General features: G+C 53.3%; 1 protein-coding gene across 2 annotated transcripts in view; it reads left to right on the top strand.

Annotated features, from left to right (window-relative positions):
• Positions 1-27,967, top strand: part of PRKCB (protein kinase C beta) — a 133,306-nt gene that overhangs the window by 54,621 nt on the left and 50,718 nt on the right. For both annotated transcript variants that reach the window (XM_054842773.1, XM_054842771.1), the window contains exons 4-5: positions 12,138-12,249; positions 13,354-13,482. In XM_054842773.1, the coding sequence (XP_054698748.1) occupies positions 12,138-12,249; positions 13,354-13,482 (241 nt within the window). The remainder of the gene's footprint in view (positions 1-12,137; positions 12,250-13,353; positions 13,483-27,967) is intronic.

The raw sequence follows: 27,967 nt of genomic DNA, 5'->3' as shown, positions 1-27,967 counted from the left end.
ACTAATGCATTGTCGTGGTTTAACCCAGCAGGCAGCTAAAGCAACCACACGGCCGTTTGCTCGCTCCCCCCACCCCAGTGGGATGGGGGAGAGAATTGAAAAGAAAAAGATAAAACTTGTGGGTTGAGATAAAGACAGTTTAATGGGACAGAAAAGGAAGAGGATAATAATAATAACAACCATATAAGAATATACAAAACAAGTGATGCACAGCACAATTGCTCACTGCCTGGAACCAATGCTCAGCTAGTTCTGAGCCACGCTGCCTCCCAGCCAACACCCCAGTTAAACAGAGCATGACGTCATATGGTATGGTATGGAATATCCCTTTGGCCAGTTTGGGTCAGCTGTCTTGGCCGTGTCCCCTCCCAGCTTCTTGGGCGTCCCCCAGCTTGTTGGCAGGCCAGTATGAGAAGCTGAAAAGTCCTTGACTGCTTAGCAACAACTGAAAACATCAGTGTGTTATCAACATTGTTCTCATCCTAAATCCAAAACACAGCACTGTACCAGCTACTAGAAAGAAAATTAACTCTATCCCAGCCAAAACAGGACATGCACCCACACATACTCTGATCTTGCAGATTGTTAGTCTGTGACATGTTTTTATGAACCCAAAGGTCAGGAGAGGCTGCTGGGGTCCTGTCTGAACACCCCAAAGCAGTCAGTGGGTTTGTTCCTGGGCCCAGGTACAGCCGTACCCTCCGCCTGAACCGTGGCAGCCGGGTGTTTGCAGCTCCGTCCTGCACAGCCTCCGTGGGAGCAGCTGCGGCACCGATGGCTCCTTCTCTGGTGGTACAGCAAACCCAAGGGTGGCACCGGTGTCGGGCTGCAGGACACGAGTCCCTGGGGTCTTTGCTGTGCCTGGAGCAAGCAGGGTCTTCCAGTGGAGTCGTGGGCAGGAGCCGCTGCCCGCTCGGTGCGTTGCTCGCAGGGAGCGAGGCACAGGCGGTCAAGGACTGGGCTCCGTCGCTCTGCTCGCGAGACGAGGCTTGACCGGGATAAAAACATCCTTCATTCTCCATCTCTGAACGCTTTGGGCCTGTGCCAAAGGGGCACAGCGAGGATCCACGCAGGGGAGCGGCGGTAAGGTCTGTGTGGGAGCGTGCATGTGCACGCACGGTGTGCCCGCACGACGTTTGTCCCAGCGCGCTTGTCCAGAGCGGGTTGCTCAAGGGGATGGAGTCGCATGAGAGGGAAGCGATGGCTCTGCACCGCTTGCCTTCACGCATCTGTTTTATTCTGGGTAGTTTCACTCGCTGCCGCTGCTCCTCCACAGCGAGAACTGGAGAAGGCATGGGAAAAAGAGGTAAGGGTGGTAGGAGGTGATCCACGTTCTGCCCTTCCCTTAGAGTTGAGTTTAACCATCCAGGCAAGCTAACGAACTTGCACAGACGTGTCCAGGTCCCTCTGCACAGCACCGGCGCTCAGCGTGTGGGCAGCATGGCAGAGCCCCTGCCGCCAGCACTGCCTGCGCTGTGCCCGCCAGCAGCGAGGCGTGAGTCGGGCTCCCTCCGTCGTGCAGCCAGCGGTGCTGGAGGTTTTACAACGACCTTTGCTGCTAAGTAACGTCACGCTGTGAGATTCCTTCTGGCCATGCGGATTTAGCTCTGACACGCTTTCTCTCCTCTGTTCTCTGTCATCTAAAACGCGTAAAGAAAATGGCAGCAAGATCCACTTGCAAGTCTCGCGCCCTGCAGACCTAATCCAGGCTGTAAGAGGTGTATGTCGTATATCCAAAACTACCTAGAGAAGGTGATGGCAGCGGGCGAGGGGACCACTGTCCCCACAGCTGTGTGGCAGCTGCGGGAGCGGCTGGGGGGTGCTTTGGGGTGCTGCAGGCACCTCTTGGGCGGCAGAGCTGGAAACCCTCCCTGGTGCGGTGCAAAACCAGCAGAAAGGTGCCAGCGAAGGCGATCAGGGCAGAGGGAGATGGAAATGCTGAAACCACTTAACTTTGCTGAAGGAAAATGAGGTTTGGCAGTGGGAGAGCAGGGACGGCTGTGATCCAGATGCCACCTCCGGAGCTTTGCTCTGGCGTTGGGCAGCCTGCCCGCCCAGGCGCTGCTTTCTCATCCTTGCTCATCATCTGGATAGCAGCTCACAGCAGGTACCGGGGAGATGTTTCGCCTGTTTCCGCGCGGAGTTTTGGCTGAAGATGGACGCAATGCTTTTCTTTTTCCCTGTCCGAGGGGTGAGCAAGGAGCAGCGAGGAGCCCTCGGACATCCTGGTCCTGCTCTCCAAGCGTGCCCCTTGCCCCCAGACCAGCAGGTCTCTCCCACACGTGTCCCCTCCTGCCCCGCGGCTGTCCGGCCGGCTGTAGGTTACTGTGGGCAGCCTCTGCCTGAGAAGGGGAAGGTCTAAGTTAAATCTAAGTTGTCATGTTTTAAGAGGTGCCACTTGATACCAGGGCACGCATAAAGGTCCCTGATCAAATTCTCTATTGCTTGCTGTTATTGCTGGGTGAGAATTGCTGCTGTGGCTCATCGAGCAGACAGGTATAAGCTGCTCAGTTGGTGTTAGTTAATTTTTAATGCATTATTTCTGAAAATGAAGAGGGGAATGCAGATGCTTGGGACTTAAGGCAGGGAGCAAAAATGGCCCTTTGTAGCTGTTCTTTTGCCGTTTAGCAAAGCCCTTCGTACCCCTGGACAACTGTCAGCTGGGGTGTAAGAGGGATGTATGCAGGGCAAACTTCGTTCCTTCTGTACGGGTAATCAAAGCAATTTAATCCTTAATGAGCTTTGAATCAGGAGATGAAAAAATATTTCACCAAACAGCAATGCCCTGTCTGCATCAGGAATGAGCCATGGACAGGGGCTTCATTTTGAACTGATGCAAAGCTCTGAATTTTCCTCCTCTCTGTTGTTACTAATAACCATGGCGTGAATCCAGAGCGACCTATAATTATGTCAAACGCTGGTAGCATCTAGGTTGTAACAATTATAGCTACGCATTTTTTCAGTCGCTGCAGCAATCTGGTAACCGTCTTTCCTTTCACAAATATTACTATCCAATTAAATCTGCCCAAAAGAAAGAGTTTAATTTATTGCATTTGTTTAAACCTAACAGTGCGTTCATCGTTAGTGGGCCACGTGATTTTGCTGAGCTGGAGAGGGAAGAGCTGCGTTCAGTGAGACGGCATCCCTGTGCTGGGCGTCTGCAGGGGCAGTGCAGAGCGGTGGCTGGAAGAGGCTGCTCTGGCCGGGGCTGCAAACGAGAGATGCTGCAGTTCCAGCCTGGGCTGGAGCTTTTAATGCCAGCTGGCTGCTGGTTTTCATCCCCAGAGCTGCTCTATTCTAATATGCTAGTTATGGAGCCCAGGGGAAAAAGTATATTAAAAGAAAAAAAAAATTTCTAACTTTGCTCCTTGATCTTCAGTGCTTCATAGTTACTTGAGAATCAAGGAGAAAAACATTTTGCATCCTGTAAAGTGCTGATGGTATATATGGATGCTTAATTTTAAGCACCTGAGTAATACTAGTTACTTAAATTTAAACAGAAGAGTTTTATTTAAGTATATGCTTAAGTGCTTTCTGGGATGATGACTTGGGCACATATCAAGCAGATAACCCTGGGGGGAGGATGACATTTTACACTTTTCGGAGCATAACAAAATAACTGGAGAACAGCGAAATGTCAAAGTCTCTTTTTGTTACCGTTGACTAGTCCTACTTTGAAGCAGTTTTCTGTTTGATCTGGTTGTGTGTGAACCTCCTTGAGGAGATGGGAGCGTGCGTGTGTGTTTAACCTTGCAAAGCCTGTGGAATGTGAATCTTCCATCTAGGAGAGAAGGACTAATTACACAGCGATGATAGGGCCTCTAAGTTAAAAAAAATTAATTGCTTCTTGCAACAGAGAATGAAGCTGTAGCTATAAATGCTGGTAGTGAAGACGTGGGGCTACTTTCCTGCTAGATTGCTCTTAAGTTATGGCAGGATTGATTTTTTTTTTTTCATGGCTGAAGATGTGATAGTGGGTCTGTGTTTTGGGCAGCGGCATTGCTGAGGACAGGGTGTCTGTTACACAGTACTGGCTAGCTGAAGGCAATGCCATTTTTACCATTTACTTCTCAAACTTGGTCCAAATGTGTGCTGTGCTGAGCTTTGAAGTGGTGTTGCTGCAGGCTACGTGCTATCCCTGCACGGCTGGGCTGGGCTCCCACGGCTGTGCGGGTGTGCGTTCCTCCAAAAGGTCTGAGCCTCACCGTCGCTTTCACATCAACGTGCTCTCACGTTGCGGTCTCTACTCTGCATCCCCAAAGTCAAAACTGGTGAGCTGTTCTGGAGAGGACAGCCAGCCCAAACCCACCGATGCCAGCGTTAAACTCTGCTGGTTTTCATTACAAGCTCTGACACTCCTGGGCTCTCCTGTTGGCAGGAGGCAGAGCCAGCATGACCGCTCAAGCTGAAGTTTTCTGAAATATGGCAAGGTCTTCAGGAGCTGAAGTCAGGCATGTGTAATGTAATGCAGTTGGCAAACCTAATTATAGTTGGAGCTATTAGTAGAATGCATAATTATTTAAATTGTAGACAAAATAATCACTAAAATGACCTTCTTTGCATTATCCTGTTAAAGGTCATCTAATCAGGATGTATTAATAAATATCAGAGTTGTTCTAGGAAAGTAACAGGACAATGTGGCTTCATTTTGATTTTGCATTTAATTTTCCCACCATTTGCAGCTTTAGGAGAGGATTTCTGTAATGATATCACCACGGTGCCTTTGGTCTTTCCACGCTTAGTTTGCTACAGGGAGAATTGTTTCATCTTTGTCTTGGGCTCCTCCTTTCTCAAAAAGCTCCAGAGCTGTGTTTGTACTGACGGAAGTGTTGCTGCCACTCTCTTTTAGAACAAGAGAGAGATTTCACAGGGTGTGGGTCACACAGGTGTTACTAGTGTCAGAAGCTGTCTTTGCAGCATCAGTACGTGGTCGTTATCCCTTCATGCACAGCATCACCAGATCCTAAGCTGACACTCGTAGCAGGGTGCAAAGAGGGTCACTCCACTTTTTTGAGTTTGGTTTATTCTCTAGAGCATTTGGGCAAACGTGGGCTGGCAAGAGTTAGCAATGAGATGCCAGCAGCAGTACAAAGATGCCACTTGTACTACCTGAAAATTAGCAGCTCCTTCAAGTTTCTGCTTTCTGGGATCTCCTCCAGTGGGAAGGGACACCCGCTGCTGAGCAGTCCCTTTGCACAGGGATAGCATCGTGGGGGTGTCAGCAGGCACTGCCTGTCGGAGGGTGGAGGGGGGATGTGCAGCCAGATGTGCCCTTCGAGCCAGGACCTTCCTGAAGGTACCGAGCATCCTCTTGCCCAGGTTCTGCCTTAGAGAGCAGGACCCCGATCTCTCCTCTCATCTCACCTCTGGTACCTCGGGTCTGGTGCCTCAGCAGATCTTCACAGCCTTGCTGCAACTTGCTGCTTTCTTTTGTCTTGCTAATTAACTTCTCCATCTCTCGTGGTGTGCCATCTGCCCCTTGCGTGAGGGCACATGCTCCCCGCTCCTGCCAGCGCAGGCAGCCGGTGACAGTTCCCATGGGATGAAGATGTATCTGCCTTGCTCCCTCCCAGCACCTTCTGGTGCTTCCGTGGCTCTGCCGGAGCCCAACTCTTTCTCCTGCCAGCCTGCACATGTCTTCAGCCCCGTAATTGAAAAGCTCTTCTCTCGTTTTCTTGGCGCGTGTGTGTCTAGTTACGCCTGTTAAGATTGCAGCCTCCGTGGTTAAAGGAGTGGATCGGAGAGGGCGGTTGGGTCCATGCCCTGCCCGTGGCATCAGAGACCTGGTGGCTGGGTCTGAGCTGCGTTTGTGCAGAGCGTAACTATCGGGAGGGCGATGGGGTGGGTGGTGCAGCCTGTGCCCACCCGGGTGGCACTGATGGGGGGGTCTAGAAACAAAGCGTCCTGCAGGCAGGAGGTGTTTCAGGGTCTCGGTGCTGTTTTGGGCAAGCCGGAGGCTGCAGAGTGCAGGGAAAGTGCTGTGGGAGCCCTGTTCTCATGGAGAGCTTACGCTATAATAAAACGACTCTTGAAGGCGTGTGAAAGATAACAGCATTTCTAAATGATGTTGAGATGCTAACGCTGCTCAGGATAAAAAGCTGAGTTTGGCTTTTTTTTTTTTTTGCTGCTCAGTAAGAGAGTGTATTTTATTTGGTTTTGCAACAGCGAGAGAAGAATAACTGTCATCCATATCCCTCTGCAGTTGTCTGACTAGCAGATGAGATCTTTTGTCAACAAAAATGTATTAACTTGCTGGAAGCTGTCAAGGAAAGCTGTCAAGGGCAGGTTTTATCTGTGGCTGTGTGTTTGACATGGAAGCAGCCCAAGCCGCGATGCTCGTGCCCGCAGACACGTTAGCTGCCGATGTGTTGCTCGGGGACCGCTGCCCTTCCACAGGCAAGGTCCGGGAAGAGGAGCTGCCTGCATCCTGCTGCCTGCACTGCCGAGCCCTCAGGCCCTGCACCGTGTGAGGCTTTCTGTAGCTGCAATGGATAGAAACAATAGTTTTGGTATCGCTTACTGGTGCAGCAGTGTCAAATAATCTTTACAATGCGGCATGCTGAAGCAGGCTTCCAAGGAGTTACGGTATTGCTAGGAAAGATGTCCCAAACCTTTGCTGTCCTGTCTTGAACAGGACCTGTGTTTTCCTTCTATATGTAACCTTTCTGTGGCGTCTCTATGGTTTGTCATTGCTCTTTTCTTTGAAACAAAGACCCATCACTCTTGTTCACTTGTTCTTTAACTTCCTTGCTTAGGTTTTGCTGGGACTTGGCACCGTTTCTCACCAAAGGCGTCTTTCCAGCCTGTGCAAGCAGGTGGGAAGATGCAGGAGCTGCATCCCCAGGGCAGCACCTCCTGGCTACAGGTCCCAAACAGGTCTAGGGCAGGCGAGCACTGCCAAAAGCCTGTTCTTGCCGAAAGCTGGTTCTTGCCAAAAGCAGGGGGTCCCCATGTCTGGGGGCCGCAGAGATTGTCATCCCCCCACCTCCTGGCTTGAGTAACAAGAACTTGAGCAATAAGAAGATGCTGCCCAGATCTGTCTCATTCATGTGCCTGACCCAACCTCTTACAAACCGTTATTTCCCCGGGGAGAACGACAGGCTTTTCTCTCCAGCATCACCTTTAGAGGTGTTAGGCCACTTCTGTCTCTCTGCTGTGAGTTGTTCCCTGTGTACCGGGGGGGGTGGGGGGGGGCGGATTTTCCCCAGCAGAAATGTGGGAACAAAGTGTGAGCTTTTTGGTTTTACTTCCACTGCCTGGTTTTCATTAGGTGCAGACAATAAGCTGTCACTGTGTTGTATTTGCTCTGCTATGCACTGCTTAAATTGCTATGAAATTCACTTTAAAATAGTCTCTGCACATGAACTGTGTTAATTCTTCCTCAGAAGAGATAATTTAAAACTTTCTCTGCAATGAGGTGGGGAAAGCAGGAGTGCATAATCTTGGCTCAAACCTCCGTGGCTGTTCTGTAGAGTCCAGGAAATTTTGACAGTAGAAAGGATTAAAATAGCATCAGGCACTGGTGTAGGTCTGGGCTGCCGGCTGCCCCGGGGAGAGCGGGGCGGATGGACTCTGCTGAAGGACAAGCGGTGCGGTGCTCTGGGAGAGGGTGATGGGAGCTGGGACCCGCAGAAGAAACCGAAGTGCCCTTCATATGTGACTTATTTTAGAGATGAACCCAAGAGAGCTGGACGTGTTTTAAAAATGTTTTATGGCTCAGACTGCAGGGCCTGAGAAAGGGTCTGGTCCTCCCTCTGCCCCCCACCCCCTCCATGCCCCAGGAGAGGCAATGCTCTGAGCTAGGCAAAGCTGAATTTAGTGCAGTAAATAAAAGCCCAGGCGGCATCCAGCGCAGCGTTTGCAACCCTGGGTACGGCAGAGGGCTGCTGCCCTTGCCAGGACACGGATTTTGCATGAGAAATAGCTGAAGCAAAACGCCCTTGCTTGCCAGTCGGCGCTGCGCTGCCCTGCCGCTCTGCCCTCGCGCCTTGGCTTGGTGCTGCCCGACGAGCCTCTGCCCAGTGCCGTCCTGACAGACTGCTGCGAAAGAGCAAATGGATTCCTGGCTACCGTGAGTGGTTTGTAAATTGTCAACCTGATCAATGCCACCAGCTGCCTGCCTGCACGTAATTGGTAAGCGGTGGTTCCTGCATCAGCTTCTCCATCAGGGTTCAGCGGGAAAGCACACATTACATCGATGCGGTCATTCAGCGAGCTCGGTGGTGGGTATGACCCTGAAGAAAGGCACAGGTGATTGCTGAGCCTGAATAAGGGCCTGGCTGGGCTGTGCTGTGCTCAGAGGGCCCTGAATGCGACGAGTTGATTACTCACTTGTGAATCAAGTGTCTTGTGTTCCTGGGAGAGCAGGAGAGCTCGGGCTGCCATCAGCCTGGCCCACGGAGCCGCAGGGTGCGCACACAGCCTGCGCCCACGGTGGGACGGCTGGGGCTAGCTTGGGTAGGGGCAACTAGAGATGTGTGTGGTTCTGGGGGAAGCCAGGGTCTGGGAGGTTTGCTCTGCAAGTCAGGGATGCAGCGAGGGATGCAATATTGCACTGGCTCGTTTCAGAGCAGAAACGTGCTGTCAGGTTGAGAAGCAGAAGCCAGCTGCCTCTGGTGGTCCCTGCTTGCAGGGTACCAGGTCAAAGTCAGCAGCTGCTCCTCTCCTTCCCTGGCTCACACTTTGACCCCCTCGTTTGGGCTCACATCCTCAGAGCGTGCACACATCCCTCTGCTCGGAGGATGGCAAATCTGTGGCAGTGCTGATTAGAAAGGTCGGACCCTCTCAGTGCAGTAAAACACTCCTAATGGCATTTTTCAATTCTGCTCCAAAGAAAGCTTTTTCTGCCCTGTTCTTCAGGGACGGCTCTGTGCTGGTAGGGTGGAGGAGGAGCGCCTTTTCTTTTCTTGGCAAACTTCTTTTTAACCATTCTTGTTTTAAGTCTCTCAGCATCTGCATATGCAGTGATCTCGTCATCCCTGTCTCTGTGGTACAAAAATAGTCTCTTTGTAAAATGACTTCAGCCTTGTTCAAAAATGATACCCAGAATTTCCAGTTTCTGGCACCTTCTAAAGCACCGGTCAAGGTGAAACAGGCCCTCCCCCCCGTGCAGCTCTGCCTTCCCGCGCCCGGTTGCCCCATCACCCTCGCACCATTGGGCTCTGGCCCTCCGGGTGCCGGGTTTCTCCAAAACAGCCCCTCTGGGGTGGGAGCAGAAGGTGAAGCCTGAAACGCCCCCGTGAGGGATCCGGCTCCCCCCCCGAGCACGGGGTCTCTGCTCACGGGGCTGGGATGCTGAGGGAGCGGTTTGGAAACCTGCGGCCGCTCCTGCGCCAGCACGCTCCTGCCGTCGCAGCACTGCTCGGTGCATGCTTTGCTTTGCTTTTCTAGCACTGGCTTTTTTTGAACTCCCAGTGGGAATGAAAAATCCTTCGCATGAAGTGGAAATTGTCTCATTTTGCATTAAGCTTGTGTTTTTTATGAATGACTAAAGCTTTCATTTGCCTAAACAGGAATATCTGTTTCTAGAAGGGAACACAGAAACTGGAGCACTCGGGGGCGATTCCTCCCCGTGTCACATGCTGGGGTTTGACTGGCACGTGCCTTCTGCTGGAGCTGACCCTGTGCTCCACCACCGCCCTCATCCTGCCGCTGACGGGGGGTCAGCGGTGCTGGGCCGATGCCCGAGCATCCCCGGGGTTGCCCTCTTCTGCAGCACAGTGTGGCGGGGGGTACGGGGGGCTCCGCAGGATGCGTGGTTCAGTGTCCGACTGGCTGGCCAGAGACCTCCTTTCTTCTGGCATGGTGGCAAAAGAAAGCTTTTTATTTTTATTTTCCTGAGTGCCTCGTCTCCAGGGAGGCAGCCCAAGCCATTCCTGCACGTGTACTGGTGGGCTTGTGGGCACTGCCCCCGTGCCCGCAGGCGTTCGGCTGCCAGGGCTGGTCCTGGGGAGGTCTGGGGAGCTGGTTCACGCCGATTAAAGAGCTCTGTGTTGGACAGGCAAAACTGCTTACAGACATGGTCCTGAGCCGCTGTACAAACAGAGTTCAGGTTATAAAATCAAGCAGGGTAAGTTTTTCAAGGGTTTACACCATGTCCAGTGGAAGGATCGGACTAAGGCTGTAAGCCTCTTTAAGAGGTGTATGGGTTTATCGCGGTGTCCGTCTGCGCTTTGGGCAGCAGTGCTCGCTGTTACCCTGCCAGCAGCACCGCACTCGCCGTCGGCTGCCCGGCTCAAGCCCCAGCTGCCTGCGATCTGCCTGCCCAAAGCTTTCACCGGGGGAAATTCTGCCCCCCCTTCTAGCCTAAAATCCAGGTTTAAGTCTTCTGTGCTCTCTTACATCTCAGGGGAATGCAAAAGGCTTTCAAATACACAAGATTGCTTAAAACCCTATTTTTTTGGTAGCGGAAGACAGGTTAATTGTGAACCCTCGTCCTCTCAGGCTTCCTGTGACACAGCTGACACAGGAGCTACCAGACAGAGGCATGTTGCACTCTGTATCTAGAAGTGATTTGCTTAGGGTTAAATGTGAGATATTTTCAGTTTCGAGTACAATAAATTTGCTGAAGCATGTACTTAATCCCTTGCACTTAACAGATTGAATTAAATGAAGCTCCATGACTTGTCCACCTTTCTGGTATCACTGAAGTTATCGGTGATGCTGTGAAAGAATGCACAATATTAGTGATTAATGCAGCTGAAAGCTGCAATGCAATAGCAGTAGGAAAATTAATTTCAGGTGAAGGTAATGTATTGGCAGCTATGTTATAGCTCAGTTCTGACTCCACTCTTTATTTATTTACTTAGCTTACAGTGCCCTGAAAAGGTGTCTTTCCTAATGCCTGGGCACCCTTCCAGGCCATTAAAAAGCCAGTCAGCTCAAATGACTGAGCCAGGAGCTATGCCTCATCCCTAACCCCTAAACAATTAACCTGAGATGAAATTAAGCCAGCTGCTACTTGCTGTAGTCTTCCCCCTTGCTTTTGTGTGTGTGTGTGCTGCTACCGAGCGTGCTGAGTGCCCGGGCAGGCTGCCCCAGCACCCTCCTCTGCACAGCCGTGCTGCTCTGGGTGCTCCTTCTCGATCAACGCTGCCCACCCCAGCATCGGCTCTGCCCGGCACGGTCCGGGCGGTGACGTCCCTGCCCCTCCACTGAGGTTTCCCCAGCTCCCGGGGCAGGGCAGTGAGTAGCAGGCTGCTGCTGGGGCTCTGCATTTGCTGCCCCAGCTTCTCCAGTAACCACAGCAACTGAAACCAGTGCTGTCCCTGCTGCTTTGGGGTCAGCAGGAGACGTTCTATTGCTTAGAGCTGTCTCCTGCGTAACTTTGTGTTGTCTTAAAGTTGCTTTGCATTGGGCTGAATAACTGGAGTTTGATCAGGGCTTCCAGAGTTGTCTTGTCTTGCATGGAAGATACCAAGAAATACTAAATCCGTGGACTGCCTGTCATTTGTTCCAGTGGTTGATCCTATCTCCCTGTTAAGAAGTTATTTCTCATTTGAATTTGTTTGGCTTTAACTTCTGTAGACTCTTTTTTCCAGGAGCCCTGTTTGCAAGGTGCCTGTGCGAGACTCCAAACAGTGTCCGGGATAAACTGGGCTCTCCTGGTTGCGCATGCTTTGCTGTTGCAGAAATGTCTGCAGTTGGGTTTAAGAAAGCTCAAAATACTAAAGTACACCCTAAGCAGCTTGATTCCCTAGGAGTGTGCTGGGGAGGGGTTGGCACCAGAGCACAAAGATGTTTACTGGGTAGTCTTAATATCGATGGAAATCATGAGTGGTTTTTTCTGCTTTACCCCACCAAGCTGATGTGGAAGTTGAGTAGTGTCCAGCCCTTATGTTGGTTTTTACGTACCGATTTCACCTGGTGTTTTCTGTACTAAGACCAAGTTATTTAAAAACAATAAATCCCTGGATGAGCCAATGCATTGCTTTTTCAGTGTTATGGCAACACATATAAAGAGTAATAAAGCTGGATCTTGGTGACTGTTGGAAAAGGTCCACATCGGTTGGTGGCAGTTGACTGAAGTCCATTACCGGCACCTCCGAAGCCAGCTGGCACGTGAAATGCAGAGAGCGGCGGTGCCTTGCCAATATTTGATGCAAGTTTATAATCTTTATCTTTTATTTTCCTCCTAGGATCCCCGGAGCAAACACAAATTTAAAATCCACACATACTCCAGCCCCACCTTTTGTGACCACTGCGGGTCGTTGCTGTACGGGCTCATTCACCAGGGGATGAAATGTGACAGTAAGTGACGTAATGGGCGGCCGCGGTTGCAGCAGTGGGGGGGGGCTCTGGCACCCTGAGGTCCTTGGCAGGGGCTCCCAGCCTGCCTGAGCTGCGGCCGAGAGCCTGTCCCCTCTGCCACCGGTGCGGAGCGCGCTGCTGGGCACGAGTGGGCACCTTCTCATTTCTCATGGGGAGCCCCTGTGAGTCCTGCAGGGAGAGGGGAGGGAAAGGCATCAGGCCGGGGGCGGGGGTGGTCCTGCCTGCATCCCCCCTGCAGCATCACCCACGTCCCCCCTGCAGCATCATCTCCAGTTCTGGGTTCTCCGCAGCGCCGGCTCCGACTGACACCCTGTGGCTGCGGCGGTGCCTGCTGCGGTGACACAGCCTCTCCAGAGCGCTTGGGTCTGCGCAAGCCTGACCTTGGGCACAGAAGTACCAGGGGAATTATCGTACCGAGAGGAGAAAATGAGGGATGAAAGAAGAGGGAGAGGATGGAGAAAGAGTTCAGTTATTTTCCAAGTTAATCTTGTACATTCCTATTTAAAAGGACTGTGAATGTACAGCGTCTGCTTACAGGCTTATGCTGTCTGCGGGGAACAGCATACTCTGCTGCTCCCCATGTGCTGGCTTTCTCATAAATATAGAAGCTTGCTGACTGTTGTGGGAACAGTGGATTCATTATCGCCTTTAAAATGTTACCAAGTGGAAATGAATTTCATTATAAATTTATATATACTTATATATTTTATATATATAAATTTTTATACATGTACGTAAGTGTGCACACACAGAGGTAATTTTTAATGCCCCTTATCAGCTCCTGGTGAATCTGGCTGAATACCCAGCATTGCGCCATGGGTGTGATGGAAGAGAAGTTTGATAAATCAACAAAACTCAAGTCATTAGAGTAAGGGCTAAAAGCCCGGTTATCTCTGTAGGCAAGACCCAGAACTGCTGGTGGTGGCAGGTCCCCGTGTCCAGGCAGGGCTCTGCCGGAGCCTCCGGCTGCGTTTGAAGGTCCATTTGCTGCATGTTTATCCCAGAATTCCTGACATACATCCCCATTTAAAAGGACAAGTGGCAGGAGCGCTGAGCGTCCCTTTCTTTCTCTCCACCCCGCAGCCTGTATGATGAATGTGCACAAGCGCTGCGTGATGAACGTCCCCAGTCTGTGTGGGACGGACCACACCGAGCGTCGGGGACGGATATACATCAGGGCTGACATTGAGAAGGATGTGCTCACCGTTGTAGGTAGGTGTGCGACCCAGGTACAAATTCCACACGTGGGGTCACCTGGTTGCCCCTCACTGCCGGCGTGTGCCATGCCAACAGCGGTCCAGTCACGGCGGGTCCGGGGAGTGCAGTGCCCAGCGTCTGGGTGGTCAGGAGCAGGCGCCTGGCAAGGCAGGACAAGGCTTTGAGCTTTCTCTGGGCACGCTGCTGCCCTCTGGCAAGCACTGGCTGGGGCTCCAGGGGCTCCCTGTACTAAATAGCTTTTCCAATTACAGACTTTTCAAACTGCTTTTTGAATCATGTAAAATTTCAGCATCCACAGCATCCTGGGAAGGGGTGGCAGAAAGTTCCTCCCTTTAGCTATGCGGTGTGACAACGTATGTTGTGTCGTGCTGTCCGTGTGATGAACACCCACTTCCCGCTGTTCTTTCCATGCCCTTAGTGGTACCTGGGCCCGTACAGGTCTTTCTGGGAATTTCGAATGGTCCTTTTATCTGACTAGAGCTTTGCAACCTTCTTCCACCAATTTAGAGACTCCACGGCCTCCCCCTCTATCCGAGGTGCGCGCTGCCTTCCCGCCTGGAGCTCGGAGGCTGTTGGGGCAGGCTGTCCCTGCGGTGCGGCTGTACTCTGGGGGGCACAGAAGGACATCAGCCCCTCCGCACCGCCGTGGTGAAGATAACCGTTGTTCTTCACGTTTCCCTGTTGTTTCCCAGCCCCGATGGAGAGCTGGAGCACGGCGTAGTGCTCGCAGGACAGGCTGCTGCAGCTCTCTGCAGGGCACCCTGAGCGGGGCTGGCGTGAATCGGGGTGGGGGGTGCTGGCACGGATCCGTGGGCTGCGTGGATCCAGCCGCGCTGGCGATGGGTGGCAGGCAGGAGCCATCCCGTGTGAGTGCATCACGGGGGAGGCGCAGAATGGCAGTGCCATCTCGCGGTGTCCGCCTCCGGGGATGTACCAGGCGGTGGGAGACGGGGCCGGGGGCGGCTGCAGGCAGCGCTGGGCTCAGCAGAGACTCCTGCCCTGCCCTGAGTGTCCCAGGGACACGACAGCCACCCACAGGGAAAACCCTTGTCCCCCATCCCGATTTCCGCTGTCCTGGAATTCCTCTGTTCTCGGTTCGTGGTAGGAAACAGGATTATCCCAGCTCTAAAGGCTTCCGCCACCCAGATTTTGATTTCCTAGAAGATACTCCTTCCCCCGTGACCTGTGAGCATCTCATGAAACATAAGCTGTATTCTTGTAAAGTCTCTTGTCTCCTGCGTGGGGAGATCAGACTGCAGATGTGACTCTCTCCGTCGGGTGCCGGTGACCGACGTCTCGTGGTGCGGGTGCTGGCAGGGGGTAGGAGGCAGGGAGAGCTCTCCAGCAGGTGAGGCAGGCAGCTCGCGGAAGAGCTGGGCTTTGTCTCGTGAAGGCTGAGCCCAGCGCTGAGCCGGGGAAGGAGGTTTCTGCCCACGCTGGGTCACCAGGCAGCTCTAGGCGGTCACGGTCTCTGCAGGGGGCTGCCGAGCTGTTCGCAGTTATTCACAGGATGAGTTAAGACCGTGGGGTGTAAAATGCCACCTCCCTGCCCACGCTGCAAAGGTCAGCCACCCCTCTGAGCGGGCCCCGGGGGGTACCAGACTGATGACACCGATAACAAGGACCGGATCCTTCTCCGTCATCCCACCAGCTTTGGCTGGCTCCTCCCGGAGACATCTGGTTCCCAGCACCCTGCAGGGCGGCTGGGCTGGCAGCAGGCGATGCCACGACATCGACGGGGTCAGCTCTGAGGCGTCCCGCTGTGCTCATCGACTTTCTAACAGGTGCTTTATCCCCCAGGGAGAGCGTGGGGCTGTCGAGGTCTCGCTGCTCTGGGCTGACTCCTTGCTCGGGAGGGCAGGCTCGGCGGAGCGGATCCGAACAGAGACAGCTGCAACGTGTGTGATCCTGGCGGGGGGGCTCCAGCCCTCCCAAAGCACCCTTACCTGCCCCTTCTCTGCTTCGGCGAGGGGTGACCCGAGCCAGGCCCCCCAGGGGGGCGATGGGGGACCGAGGGGAGCGTTGGTCCGCGATGGGCACAGCAGCTTCCGCGCCTAGGGGAGGTGTCCGAGGGTGGGCAGGCGGTGGCACAGGTGACCTCAGCCTCGCATAAGGAAATGCTCAGGTGTCATCCGGGAGTGCAGAGAAGAGCCAGGATCCTTCCTAGCCTAGAGAGCTGTCAGAAATGTTTTTGAGGAAAATACCAAGTTACTGCAAATATTAATGAAAAATTGGAAAAAAGTGGGGTTTATTTGTCCTTAAAGGAGAGCTTCAATGAACCACACAGAACGTTCTTTCACAGAAGTTCTGCTTCCCAGGCGCCTTCCCACAGGGGATGAGGCAGGACTGGTACCCAGCCTCCCATCAGAGGGCAGGCGGAGGCCGATGGGGCACAGAGCTCGCCCTCCCGCTGGCACCACGGGCTCCCTGGCACCAGAGCCGTGTTCCCATGGCAGGGGAGAAACTCCCCCGGCCCCTTTTCTGTGCAGCTGGATTTTCTTTTCTTCAGCTGGGTTTGAAAGACTGTTTTATTTCTGGCCCTTTATGGAGGTGTTGGTGAAAACATGTCATCTGTTGGCTTTTCCAGAAAGGCAGGGAAACATACTGTGCTCTCCAGCTCTGCCGCATCGCTAATGAAGGAGTGGGAGCACTTTGAGAGAGGAAAGACTGCGCTGGCTGCTGAGGTGGGGAGCCCTGCCTTCCCTCCTGCCCCTCTGGGCAGGCTCAGGATTTTCACTCCAGAACTTGGAGAGAAGGTGGAAAGGTCTGCTCAGACCCAAAGCAAACGTGGGCACCCAGCCCTCGGGAGATGTGGGACTCATGGGCCATGCAGACCACTGGCTGGGTGCTGTGGTTGCTAGCTTTGGCTCCTCTCTGGTGGGTCGACAGAGATTTCCATTCCCCCAGCAACTGTTTGCTTCAAAAAAGCAAAGCCCTCAAATAATGACTGGGTTCGTATCGCCAGGTTTTTGGCAGGGAGAGGCCAGATGCGGAACAATTGGCCCTTGAGGTGTGGCCAGGGCTTGTTGCAGAGGTGGCAGAAGGCACTGCGGAGGGGTGGTCTGGATTAGAGGGGCCGGGGTCTTCACGTGCAGAGCGACACGGGGGTTTCGGCTGGGCTGGAAGAGCCATGGCTTGGCGTGGCTGGCGGCTGTGCGCGGAGGCAGCTGCTCTGCAGACGTGGCCAGGGTGTTGGGCTGCTCGGAGGGGTCGGTGCCCCTGACCGCATGTGCCAAAGAAGCCACCAGTGTCTCTTACTGCAGGACCTGCCTCGGCCACCCTGGGGTGGCGTTGGGGGGGCACGGTCGGACAGCGGCTCCCACAGGGCCCCAGCCTGGCACAGGGAGGCAGCGGGCTGAGCTGGCAGGCAGGCTTCTGCTGGAACAGATTTCTGGTGGAAAATGCCCTTTACGTGTTTTCTGCAGAAATTTCAGTTTGGGGTGGGCAGGGAGTGGACTTCCATCAAGGATGGGAACGACAGTGTAGCAATGGGTGGGTGTGTGGTGGAATGACCCAAGCCTGCAGGGGTGGGGAGGCAGCGCTGGCTGGGGGGGTGAGCCCCACCGTCGTGGTGCTCGGGCTAGGGGGGTTTAGGATCGCAGGTGGAAGCCTGGCTGCTCACCCACCTGCCCTTCCAGCAGGTGCTGTGGGGCTGGAAGCGTTTGGGATGGAGAAGAATTATGGCAACTGATTGTCAAAGTACAACTGAGCACAGAGGTTAGCAGGAAAGGAGGAGGTGGTTTCTGCACAGCAAGGACAGCAGGTCTGAGCAGCAGGATCAGAAGCCAACTTTGATGACGGACCTTGTCCAGCTTGTGGCCAGGGTTTCATGACTCGGTGGCCGGCTGCACTAAGGTATGGATGAGCCAGTGTTCCCGCCACCTCCGCAGTCAATCCCAAATATTTGTCAGCGTTTTCCAATGTTGCACATGCTGTCCCTGTGCCAGCTCTGTCTCCATCTCGGCACAGAGCGGGCAGAGGCTCAGCTCTGGGCACTGATGCACCCAACACAGGCAGCGTTGCCCATCGTGACAGACTGAGCTCAGTCACACCAGTCAACAGGATTTCAGTACTGGGATCTATGCTTTTCCTAAAATACACCTCCACTGGTTTAAGCAGGCAGTGCAGGATGCTGTAGTGGGCTGACGCTGTTGGGGTAGTGGAGGGCAGGGGGCTGTTTCGAGGGATTTTGTCCCAGCTGCATGGGAAAATGTAGGTTCTGGTGTTGGGGCAAGATCTTCTCTCCATCCCACCAGGTGTGGAGACCCTTGCTCAGTAAGCGTGCCATGGCACAGAGCATCACAGCTGTAGTACTAAACGTGGAAGGTCCCCAGGGGCTTGGCTGTTGGAACAGGCAGGGTCTGGCTGGGCAGCGGCAGGTGCCTGCAGGTGGCAGCACAGGCACGGCCAACGGAGACCACGAACCTCACGCTTTCATTTTCTCATCGACTTAACGTATTCGACAGGAATTTGCCATATGCTTCTCGGTTTCTCTTTTCTCTCCCTTCCTCTGATTTTTTTTTTTTAATTTCTTTCTTTGTAGAGATAACCTTTTACTCCCAGTGGAAAAAAACAGCTTTTTGGTTAAGCAAAATGTGTTGTTTGACTTAGAATGACTTGTTTGGATAGCTAGCAACTTGAAAAATTACATCTATTTGCCTCCCCCTTTTTGAAGATGCCTGTGACTTGCCCCAGCAGCGTTTCTCCCCCCTTGTACTCTGTTATCTGAGACGTCCTCTGCGTGACAGCAGCAGGTAGGAGATGCTGCTACCAGTGCAGTGAATGCTCACCATCTTCAGCTCACAAAATGAAAATCAGTAAAGAAGGAGATGTGTTTAAATGCAACACAAACTCGCATTGTGAACATCACTGCTGTGAGGTGCTGTTTTGACCCAAAACCTGACCGTGATGTAGGGAAGGAGCAGTCTCAGGGCTGGCCGTAGGCTGTGATTTCCTTCAGCAAGGGCTGTGCTTGGGTTTTGCTTTTTTACGGCACTTGGCACAGCACGGGCCTGCCTACAGCACGGTCTGCCAGATACTAAGATTGTAAAAATTATAATAATAACATGAGAAGGATCCAAATTTCAATATTTTTAATTCATTCTTGGTTCTGAAGAGCCAGGATGAACCTCAGAGCTGTAGGGTGGGAGACTGGTGAGAGCATCTGTACTGGTTCCTGGGGTGTTGGTGAGGCTTCAGGCAGTGGCCTCTGTAGAGGCAGGGGATTGAAATTCAGTAGCCAAACCCCTGGATTTCTCAAAATCTCCAAAATGTGCACAGGACAGCCCTGGCTGGCTCTTGATGAGGTTGACTTCCATCAACTGCATGTGATTTAATAAGCCAGCAGCATTATCCTTCGCTGATGCCCGCTAGGAGAGCAGCGGGGAGAAGCTTGGTGGCAGGGACCAGCCCCGGTGCACCTCTGCGAGGCCAAGCACGGCCACCTTGCTGCTGGCCAGGACCGGGGGCAACTGGGGCTGGGATCGGGCACAACTGCAGCTTTGCTGGTCTGCAGGGCTGTGCCCAGAGCAGCAGCAGCAATGGGAACCTGTGGAGCTGCCCCTCCTAATTAGCTTTCCAGCTCTTGGGTCTGTGGTGTTAATCACTCCTTTATGTTCGGAGAGTGTCTCTGTTACAGCTCCTTTCATGCTATACATTGAATGTAATTGTATAATGGGTACGCCCGGCAGTGCAGCCTTGCATGCTGCAATCAGAGCCCTGCATTGCTATTGTCTGCTGCTGCTCGGAGGTTGCTGAAGCACTGGGATTTATTGGTGTTCCCAGTGATTAAAAATGCGTGGCTTTGCCTAATAATAGGGTACCTGGACAAATAAATGGCACCTTCCTAATGCCTGTGGCTTTGTGCCCTTGGCTCTGCGTGGTGAGGCTATGGAAGTGTGTCCTCCCAGCTCTGTGCTGGGGACAGGGCTTGCAGCTCTACCGGCCACAGGTGGTTTCCAAAATCCAGGAGGTTTCTGAGGGCCTTGTTAATTAGGGCACAAAACAATCTGCATCACATCCAGCAAAGCACTCAGATACATGCTCTTGGCAAGCACTTTTCTTTTTAAGCATCAACGCAAGCTGCGTGGGGACTGTGTGATCAGCATCCCCGGGCTTGGATCAAAAGGCTGGGGCATGAGCGACGTCCCTGGGATGGCCCCGACCCCCTCGCTGCCTCCCCTCTGGGACACTCGGGGTTTTGCTTTGTGCAGTGGGGCTGCAGGTGAGGTCCCTGGCTCGGGCGTGCTCCTTCCGTGGGGCTGGTTTGGCTGTCGGTCCCCGGCACAGACCGGCTCTGGCTGTGCTAGGCATCCTGCGTAGCATCCTGGTAGGAGGCAGGCTTTGGCTCAGAGCCCAATTAGCCGAGATGGATTTGAACAGCAGGAGAAATGAGTTTGGATGTCCGGCATTTCTGTGTGTTTGGGCTGGCTGGATTTAAGAGCGCTTACCTTCAGCGCTGACCATACTGGACCCAGGGAATGAGTGCACAAGGGTGGAAAACCTGGAGTAGCTGGCTAGAAATGGCTGATTGTGTTCCAACTCTGCTTGCTGGTGTTTTAAATCATGGTAAAGCATCTTAGTGATTGGTGCTGTGCACAGCACCGCAGGAGCGGGTCCTGAGTGTCTTGGAAGTGAGTGACCTGAGCCGCCGTGGGCTCAGCCTCCAGGGAGGCTGTCTGGGGAGAAGTCTGTCCAGCTCTTTGGCTTCCTTACATCAGTACCGTGATTTTCGTAAGACAACATTTGGAGTCTCTTTCACTTTTGTCGAGGTGGGTACAAGTTGTGTGGTGTTTTCCAGCGGAAGCTTTGGAGGCTGTCTGAGCTGAGCATCGCTGCACAGCTGCTGCAGAGTCGGCCGGTGCTGGCCGTGGCAGTGGGCTGTGGAGTGAGGGCAGCCCAGCTCTGTCGCTTCTCCTCGAATGCTGCGATGAGATCTCTGCTTCTCTCACCCGCCACATAAACCACGGCAAACTCCTGCTCGCGGCTTTGTCATACTAAGTAGGTGGCATGGGCTGGGTTATTTAGCTTGAGCTGCTTGACAAAAGAAAAGTCATCTTTTGGGCCTGGTAAACAAAATTTCGGTACCTAGCAGTGCTCTGAGACGCGTCAAATTGCCAAAGCAAGTTAATTCCCTCTGGATGCTACTTAAAGGCTCTTAATTGACTTGGGCAGTTTTTACCCTGGTCACTCAGGGAATCTGGTCCTTTACACCCCACGAGTCTGCAGATATGTGTTGCTATTATTCCTTGCTCCAACATTGGCACAACTCTTGGCTTGACTTTAAATATAAAGAGAGAATTCCCCAGAGCCAGTTGGTGTCGGTTTGCGTCCGCAAGTCGGATCCCGCCAGCTCCGAGGGCAGCAATGCAGCGAGGGTGGTGCCGCTCTCTCCTGACCCTGGAGTCAACAGTAACACACGGTTTCTTGTGAAGGAAACAAGAAGGAAAAGAGACTTGTGAACGTAACAGCAATCCCAGCACGTGGGACAGCACATCTGCACCCACTGCTGTGTGAGGTCCGGCTAGGATGTGGCGTGAGGATGCTGCGGAGTGGGACCGAGGTGGGGTGTGCATCTCTGAGCCGCCTCGTGCGGGAGGTAGATGCGATGGAGCGTGACAGGGCATCGTTGGGCTGATGTTGGACAAGAGCAAATATATATTGACCGTCTGTGTTCTGGTCTGGGCTTTGATCAAGTATCTTATTAGTGGGAAAAGACTGCTGAATAAAGTGGGAAATTGTAGCAAATTAAAATGTCATCAAGGCGTTGCACATTTTTGCTTCCATAATAGAAAAGCTTCCCAATGCAGATTATTCTGAGCCTGTCATGTTAAGAGATGTGAATATTTCAGTTTGGGAAACAGAGAAGCAAGAGAATATTGGAGAGAATAGTTGCCCAGAGAGGTTGTGGAGGCCCCATCCCTGGAAGTGTTTAAGACCAGGTTGGATGAGGCTTTGGGCAACGTGGGCTAGTGGAGGGTGTCCCTGCCCACAGCAGGGGGGTTGGAACTAGATGATCTTTAAGGTCCCTTCCAACCCAAACCATTCTATGATTCTATGATTAATATGAAGGCTGGGCTTGGAGTCCATTAAACCTATTGCTTCTCCGAGATGGTGAGACAGAAAGTTGCGTGGAGGGCTCTGTTTGTGGGTTGCTCCTCTCCTACGGCCGAGAGCTCGCTCTTCCTGCCGCTCTGTTCAGGCGGGAGTTGCAGTCTGTCGTGTGTCGGTGTGGAGCACCCTGTACCAAGCTGGGGGTCGGGCAGTTCTTCACTTATCTGAGGGAAGCAGTGGTCTACAGGGACTAAAATGCAGAAAAAATGTGAGAGGGTTATGCTGCAAGTTCCACGACACACATGGGAGATGGACGCTATTCAGCGTGCTGAGGAGACTTTGACCTGTGTGCGTGCGAAAGCAGAGCGTGCCCTGTCCTTGTGCAAGGGCTGCTGGAGTGCGGGGACAATGTTGGGTTCCCTTTCTCTCTTGGGAGTCTCGGCAATGTGCTGACATCCCTGGTGTCTCCAGTGAAGCTGAGACCCCCCCCTTAGGACCCGTGGGAGCACGGCATCAGCTCGGGGTTACAGACGATGCCCCTATTGCGCCTGCAGCATTGGCAGAGGCTGCCGGGACCGGAGCCTTGCTATTTACTGAGCTGGTGAAGTAAAACATTGACCAAAACTGAAACCAATTATGCTGTGATTAGATAAACGAGCTGGAAGTGTGTTAATTAATAATCACCGGCCCAGGAAGATGCAGCCATAATGAGTCCTGTGCCTTTTCTATTGTATAAGCATGTGCAAATATATTCTTGTGCAGAGCATTAATTAAATGTTTTGATGCACGAGGGTGTTAATCCAAGAGCTGGGCGCTTGCTGGAATGTGACTGCTCCTGGCTGGGGATGGTGTGTGCTGCTGGAGGGAGGAAGATGAGTGCTGCAGGTCCCCTCTCCAAAACCCTGTCCGAGAGGTGTGAAACAGGGGGTGCCACTGGTGTGGCATGGTGTTTTGCTGGCCAAGGCTGCGGTGAGGTGATGGGCTGGGTTGATGTGGTTGAGCCCTGACCTCCCCTTGCAATAAGCAGGGCTTTCAGAAGGGTTTTCCCCTGTGGTGGGCAATGGGAAGCAGAATTATCTGCGCCAAATATGTCGTAATGGCTCTGCTTCCTCAGAGATGAAGGTAAAGGATTTGGCAGCCAGTGTAAGCTGTCTTTAAGAGCAGGGTAGGAGTGGGTTTTGTTGTAGGCTTTTCTTTTTTTTTTTTTTTTTTTTTTTAAAAAACCATAAAACTGAACCCCCATATGGCACTGCATATTTAGTGAGAAAGAACTTTCTGGTCTTTATTTATCCAGCATATTACTCTTGCCTTCCCATGGAAACCTGGGTACCAGCTGTGAACACAGGACCCCAGGCAGGTGAGGGGGCCGGCTGCGGCCCTTCGCGTAGGGCTGTGCAGCATCTCCCGTGGCCCAGGTGTGGGGCAGGGTGGGCTGGGGCGTGGGGGAGCAGTGTCGGAGGTGGGGAGCAGACCTCCTGGGGCTGGGCTGTGGTCTGCCTTCCCCGGGAAGCTGTCAATGGGGCGCCAGCCCCCTTTCCTTGGTGTGGGGCTGATTTTACACCAGCTAAAACAACCCTGGGAGCACAGTCAGAAACCATCCTCTCGTGCCTGTCACCTCTTTGGCCAGCAGTGGAGCTCAGCAGGGTGATGCCCCACCGTGGTGGGACTGGCAGCAAAGTGGCCTCCAGGTGGGCTTTCCTGGTGGAGACCTGCAGAGTCCTCCCTATCACTGGGAGGGGGACGTGATGCACCCCTGAGCACTGCATCCCTCCCCGGTCCTGCAGCATTTGTTGCTCCGGAGCTGCCTGACCCACTTCTCTGTGTAGAGCTCTTGCTGGCGCTGGAGGAAGGGCCTTGCCCTGCTCTCGCAGCTGCTGTGAGCTTCTGGCCGTCACCTCCCCGACCAGAACAAGCTGCCTGAAGAGGCTGTGTTCCCTCCTGCTTTGGGTATTCGTTATAGTGATATTTCTCCCCATGTTTTCTATTGGAGATGTGGGTGTCTGAAATAAGTGTCTCATCCCAAGCCTGTTCCTGCAGTTACAGCTGGCTGAGTAATTAAAAGATGTTGTCTGAATAATTTATTTGGAAACTATTGCAAATTTTGCAGAATGAATTATTCAAATATCATTCAACCAGCTCTACCTGCCCTGGCCCTACACGGTGGAACGGGTGACATCTCGTTCCCATGGCAATGCAGCAGTGTCCCCAGGCCAGGACTACGCCTCCCTGCTGTGCCCCCCAGGCAGGGGAGAGACTGCTCCTCGCAGAAATCCCCCCGAGCATCGTTGCTGCCCTGGCAGAGCCTCGGGAAGCTGGCGCTGCGGAGCTGTGGCTGCTGGTCTTGGTCTGCCGTGGCTTCGCCAGGGTGCTGGGGTGGGCTGTTCTGCAATGGAAGGATGTGGTGTAACGAGGGTTATTCATCCCCGGCCAGCCCTGGTGTGCAGCCCTGAGGACACCCCGGCCGTTGGCAGCGCAGTGATGCTCCCCGCACCGTGGTGCCACGGGCGCCCGGGAAGGGACCCGCCGGGTGCTGCGGAGCCGCAGCCTGCACCAAGCACTCACGCACACCCGCGTGTCCCCTGCGAGCGTGCACAGGCACCTGCGGTGTGCAGAGGAGGACGTGGGCTCTGCCCCCACCCCAAATCCCCCCCCCAAATCCCATGAAGTCCAAGACTTACTGACGCCTCTTCCTGACCGCAGCCTGAACCAGGGCGGCTTCTCCTCAGCCATAGCAGCTCTTGCTACCCAAAGTGGGTTAAGGCCGGCTGCTTTAAATGGGATTGTGATATTGTTACTCATCGCTACTAATAACGATGTTACTACTCCTTAATGATGCACAAAACTGTCAGAATATAACAGATGTAAAGCTGTTTTACATCAAATTTAGCTGTCAAAGAAATACCATAAACAGTTGGAGAGGAGCACGTTTCTCTCAACCCAAGGTATCACTGCTACAATTCTTGAGGTTTTTATTTTTCTTTCACTTAATTGTTGGTTTCTGTTTGAAAAGTCAGAAAGTTACGTAAGGTCAAGCAGAAGCATTTTGGTTTTTTAAATGAGTAGATAAAATTATTCCCATTAATGAAATTCTTAGGTCTGCATGCTGAGATAATAACATGAGGTAATCAAATCTCATGCTTCAGGGCATAAACTGATTGACTAAGAGGGTCAGGAATTATTTTTCCTGTTCCTTAAAGAAGTGAACAATGGCCTGATAAATGATGAAGGCTTATTCATTTGTCTGCAGAGGATGTTACACTGGCCGTTCGGACGGTGAAACATGAAGCAAAGTCGGAGCATTGATTCAGTGCGACATAATTTTGCATCCTCTCTCTGTACGGGGACATCGTCTGGCTTGAGTCCCGAGAGCGAGCGGCTTCTTCCAGCTCTTGGGTCAGTCCTGCTGCTCGCACAGGGACTGTTGCCGTCTGTCTCGGGGCGGCTGAGGAGTCCCCAGGGATTTCTGCTGACCCCCGGAGCAGATGAAGAGTGATGGTCACCAGCGTGGACCATCTCCTGCCCCAGACCGTTGGTGCGGGACCTGCACTGGGGCGGGTGCCGCTCAGTGCCCAGGACCATGACACCCCAGGTTTAAGTGGTCCTGCACGATAGCGAGTGGCAGTGGGCTGTCTGCTTTCGACGTGGAGATGAGATCTTCCCCCGAGGCCCTGACATCTCCCTGTGCCTCAGATGGTCAGGGTCACTGAAAAGATGTTCTCATGATAATTCTACAGCCAGAGCTGCAAGGGGAGGGCATTAAGAGGCCGTGGTTCAGCAGGGCACTTAGGGGGCATCGTTCACCGTGCCAGAGGGTCCCCCTGCGCTCGGGTGGAGGCAGCAGCCTGCAGAAGAGCGGGACGCCTGCCTGCAGCTGTGACGGCTGCCGTCGGACCCGTGGTCGGACCGACCGAGGAGTTAAGGATGGAGCCGTGCAGAGGGTACGGGACAGGGGGATGTCTGGCGGGGCTCTGGGCTGGGGGACAGGGGTGCAGGAGCACTGGGCTCCCCGTACAAGGCACTTCCCACGTCTGCAAACAGCAAAAGCCGTTCCTGCTGTTTATTTACAAACCCTATGAAGACTGCTTCCCCCGCGGGCTCATTGCCAGGTAGTGCCTTGGCAGGACCTTTTGTGGGACTTTCCTCTAATACACTTTTGTGCTTTATAATTCAGGAATGTGGTTATAAAGATTGCCTTGTCTCCTATCAAAAAGGCACAGCTTATAAAAGCTTATAACGGTGATGAGAAAATATGTATTCTTCTCTGATAAGGGGTGAGGGAGGGGAAGGCATTCCGGCTGTATCAGTGCAGAACCTTGGCAGGGCCCTTGGAAATTAAACTCATTACTTAAAGATTTTACACAGCAGATTGCAAGCCTTTCTGCTTGGATGGTACAAAGCTTTCCGCAGAAGATTTTGACTGAGAGTCCAAATTAAGCCACAGAATAACTACTGTGCATCCTCTGAAGTGCAGAGCTGGTATTTATGTCCAAATTTAAAAAAAAAAAAAAAGAAAAGAAAAAAGATTAATTTATTAAATGGCACGTGAAGATAATTGTCAGGACATTATAGAAATGAAGTCATGCTGCTTGTGCCACAGCAAGCAGTTACAGGCGGAAGAGGATGCGACTGTTGGGCTGCTCTCAGAGGACGCGGGGCTGCGCAGGTTCGTTAAGCGGATGAGGTTGTTGCGGAGCAGATAATGCACGTCGGGCGCTGGTGCCTCAACAGCCCTGGCGCTGCTGCGGAGGATTTCTACCCGTACGGGGTCTGTGGAGGGATGGCCCGGTGCAAAGCTGGCCCCAGCTTGGAGAGCAGCCTGTGCAATACGTAACAAATTGGCGATAACCGGAGAAGCTTGAAAGCCACTCGGATCTGATGTTGTACTGTCTTCCGGAGACGCCTGTTGTCTGTTTAAAGAAATTTCGAGCCTGGAGCCTCTCTAGTACAGGAAGGGTGAATCCTCCTCCCTGGGCATCTTCTCACAAGTGCTTTTGGGATACTCCAGGGTCCTCGACCCCCCTCAGCACCTTCCCTGGAGACGATGGCAGATCTTGGAGCGGTGCAGTGCGCAGGGTCCCCGGGTCCTGGCAGGGCGTTCATTCCTGCTGGGAAAACGGGACCGCTGCTGCCCGCACAGCCTGTGGGAGGGGACTGCCCCAGGGACCAGCGCCTCGCCACGTGTCCTCCCCCTCTTCCAGACAGCAAAGCCGCTTCTTGCACACGAGCAGAGAAAGCTGTTTGTAAATGCCAGCGCTGAGCAGCTGCTGCATCTGCATCCCTGACCCCAGCAAAGAGATCCGACCTGTCCTGGGCATGACGGCATCCACGGCAAGGTCACTGCGTGTCGCTGCTTCTGGGGCTGTCAGCAATGAAGTCATTCCTTCTCCTTCTGCCAGGGGGGCAGGAGGTGGCTCTGGCTCCTGTGGCTGCCTCATCTCAGGAGTCTGAAAATATCTGGTGCTGCCGAATCGATAGGGCTGCCTGGGCACCTGTAATTGGGCAGCGGGCGATTCCCGGCAGGCTTGCCTCTCTCTGTCTCGCAAGCTGCTGTCAAGGGTGTCACGTTTGATAAATGAGCTAGTTTATAAATGCAGATTTGAATTTTGGCTACAAGTTTTATTCTGTGGAGCCGGAAATTGGGCAATGCTTCAGGAGGACAGCAGCAGATTGCAGATTTTGGATCATTAATGCACTTTTCAAAACTATCTGGCTCCCAGCCTTGCATCAGAAATGCCTTACTGGTGATTTGGGAACTGAGCGATTGTTTTTGCTCTTGCTGACTCTCTGGAAGTATCTTCTAACATCCTGCAGCACTGCACGTGCAGCTGGAGTCCTCTCCTTCTTGGGATTAGGGTGTATGGGGTGAAGCTGTGCCCCCGGTGAACCTCACAGCAGAGCTGCTAGTGTGATCCGGTGGGATTTCAGGCAGTGCCGAGTTCCCCACTCCCGACACGGCACGACCCTCCGTGCCCGATCCCCGAGGGGTGCACTGCACCTGGGGAGGTGTGGGCATGCTGCGCCGAGGGGCTGCCGGCAGGCACCGTGCCGGCTGCTGAGCAGGGGCCGGGGGCTCCGTAACCGCAATGCTTTGGCAGGAGGGAAGTCCCCACCGCTGCTTGGGCAGAGCTGCCCGCTCAGACCTGGGCGGTTTGGGCAGGAGAGCCTGCAAAGCACCCGTTGGAGCTGTGTCTGCTGGCTGCAGTGCAGGGAAGGGGAGTTTCTGCTCTGGACTTCCTTGCGAGCAGCTTTTTCCCTGGTTACAGCTGTACTGCATCATGTCCCATCAGACTTTCCATCTCTGATATCTTTGCTCGAGCTGAAGGGAAGATAAGACCCTTCTCCCAGAAGACAGACCCTTTTTGACTTAATCTGGGGAAATAGACTTAGAACAGCCTGACTGTATTTAATTTGTCAAAGCTGCAATCCA

This window comes from Grus americana, chromosome 15 (genome assembly GCF_028858705.1).
Source record: "Grus americana isolate bGruAme1 chromosome 15, bGruAme1.mat, whole genome shotgun sequence".
Lineage (NCBI taxonomy): Eukaryota > Metazoa > Chordata > Aves > Gruiformes > Gruidae > Grus > Grus americana.
Note: the sequence above shows the minus strand (reverse complement) of the source record. Positions and strands in the feature narration are given on the sequence as shown.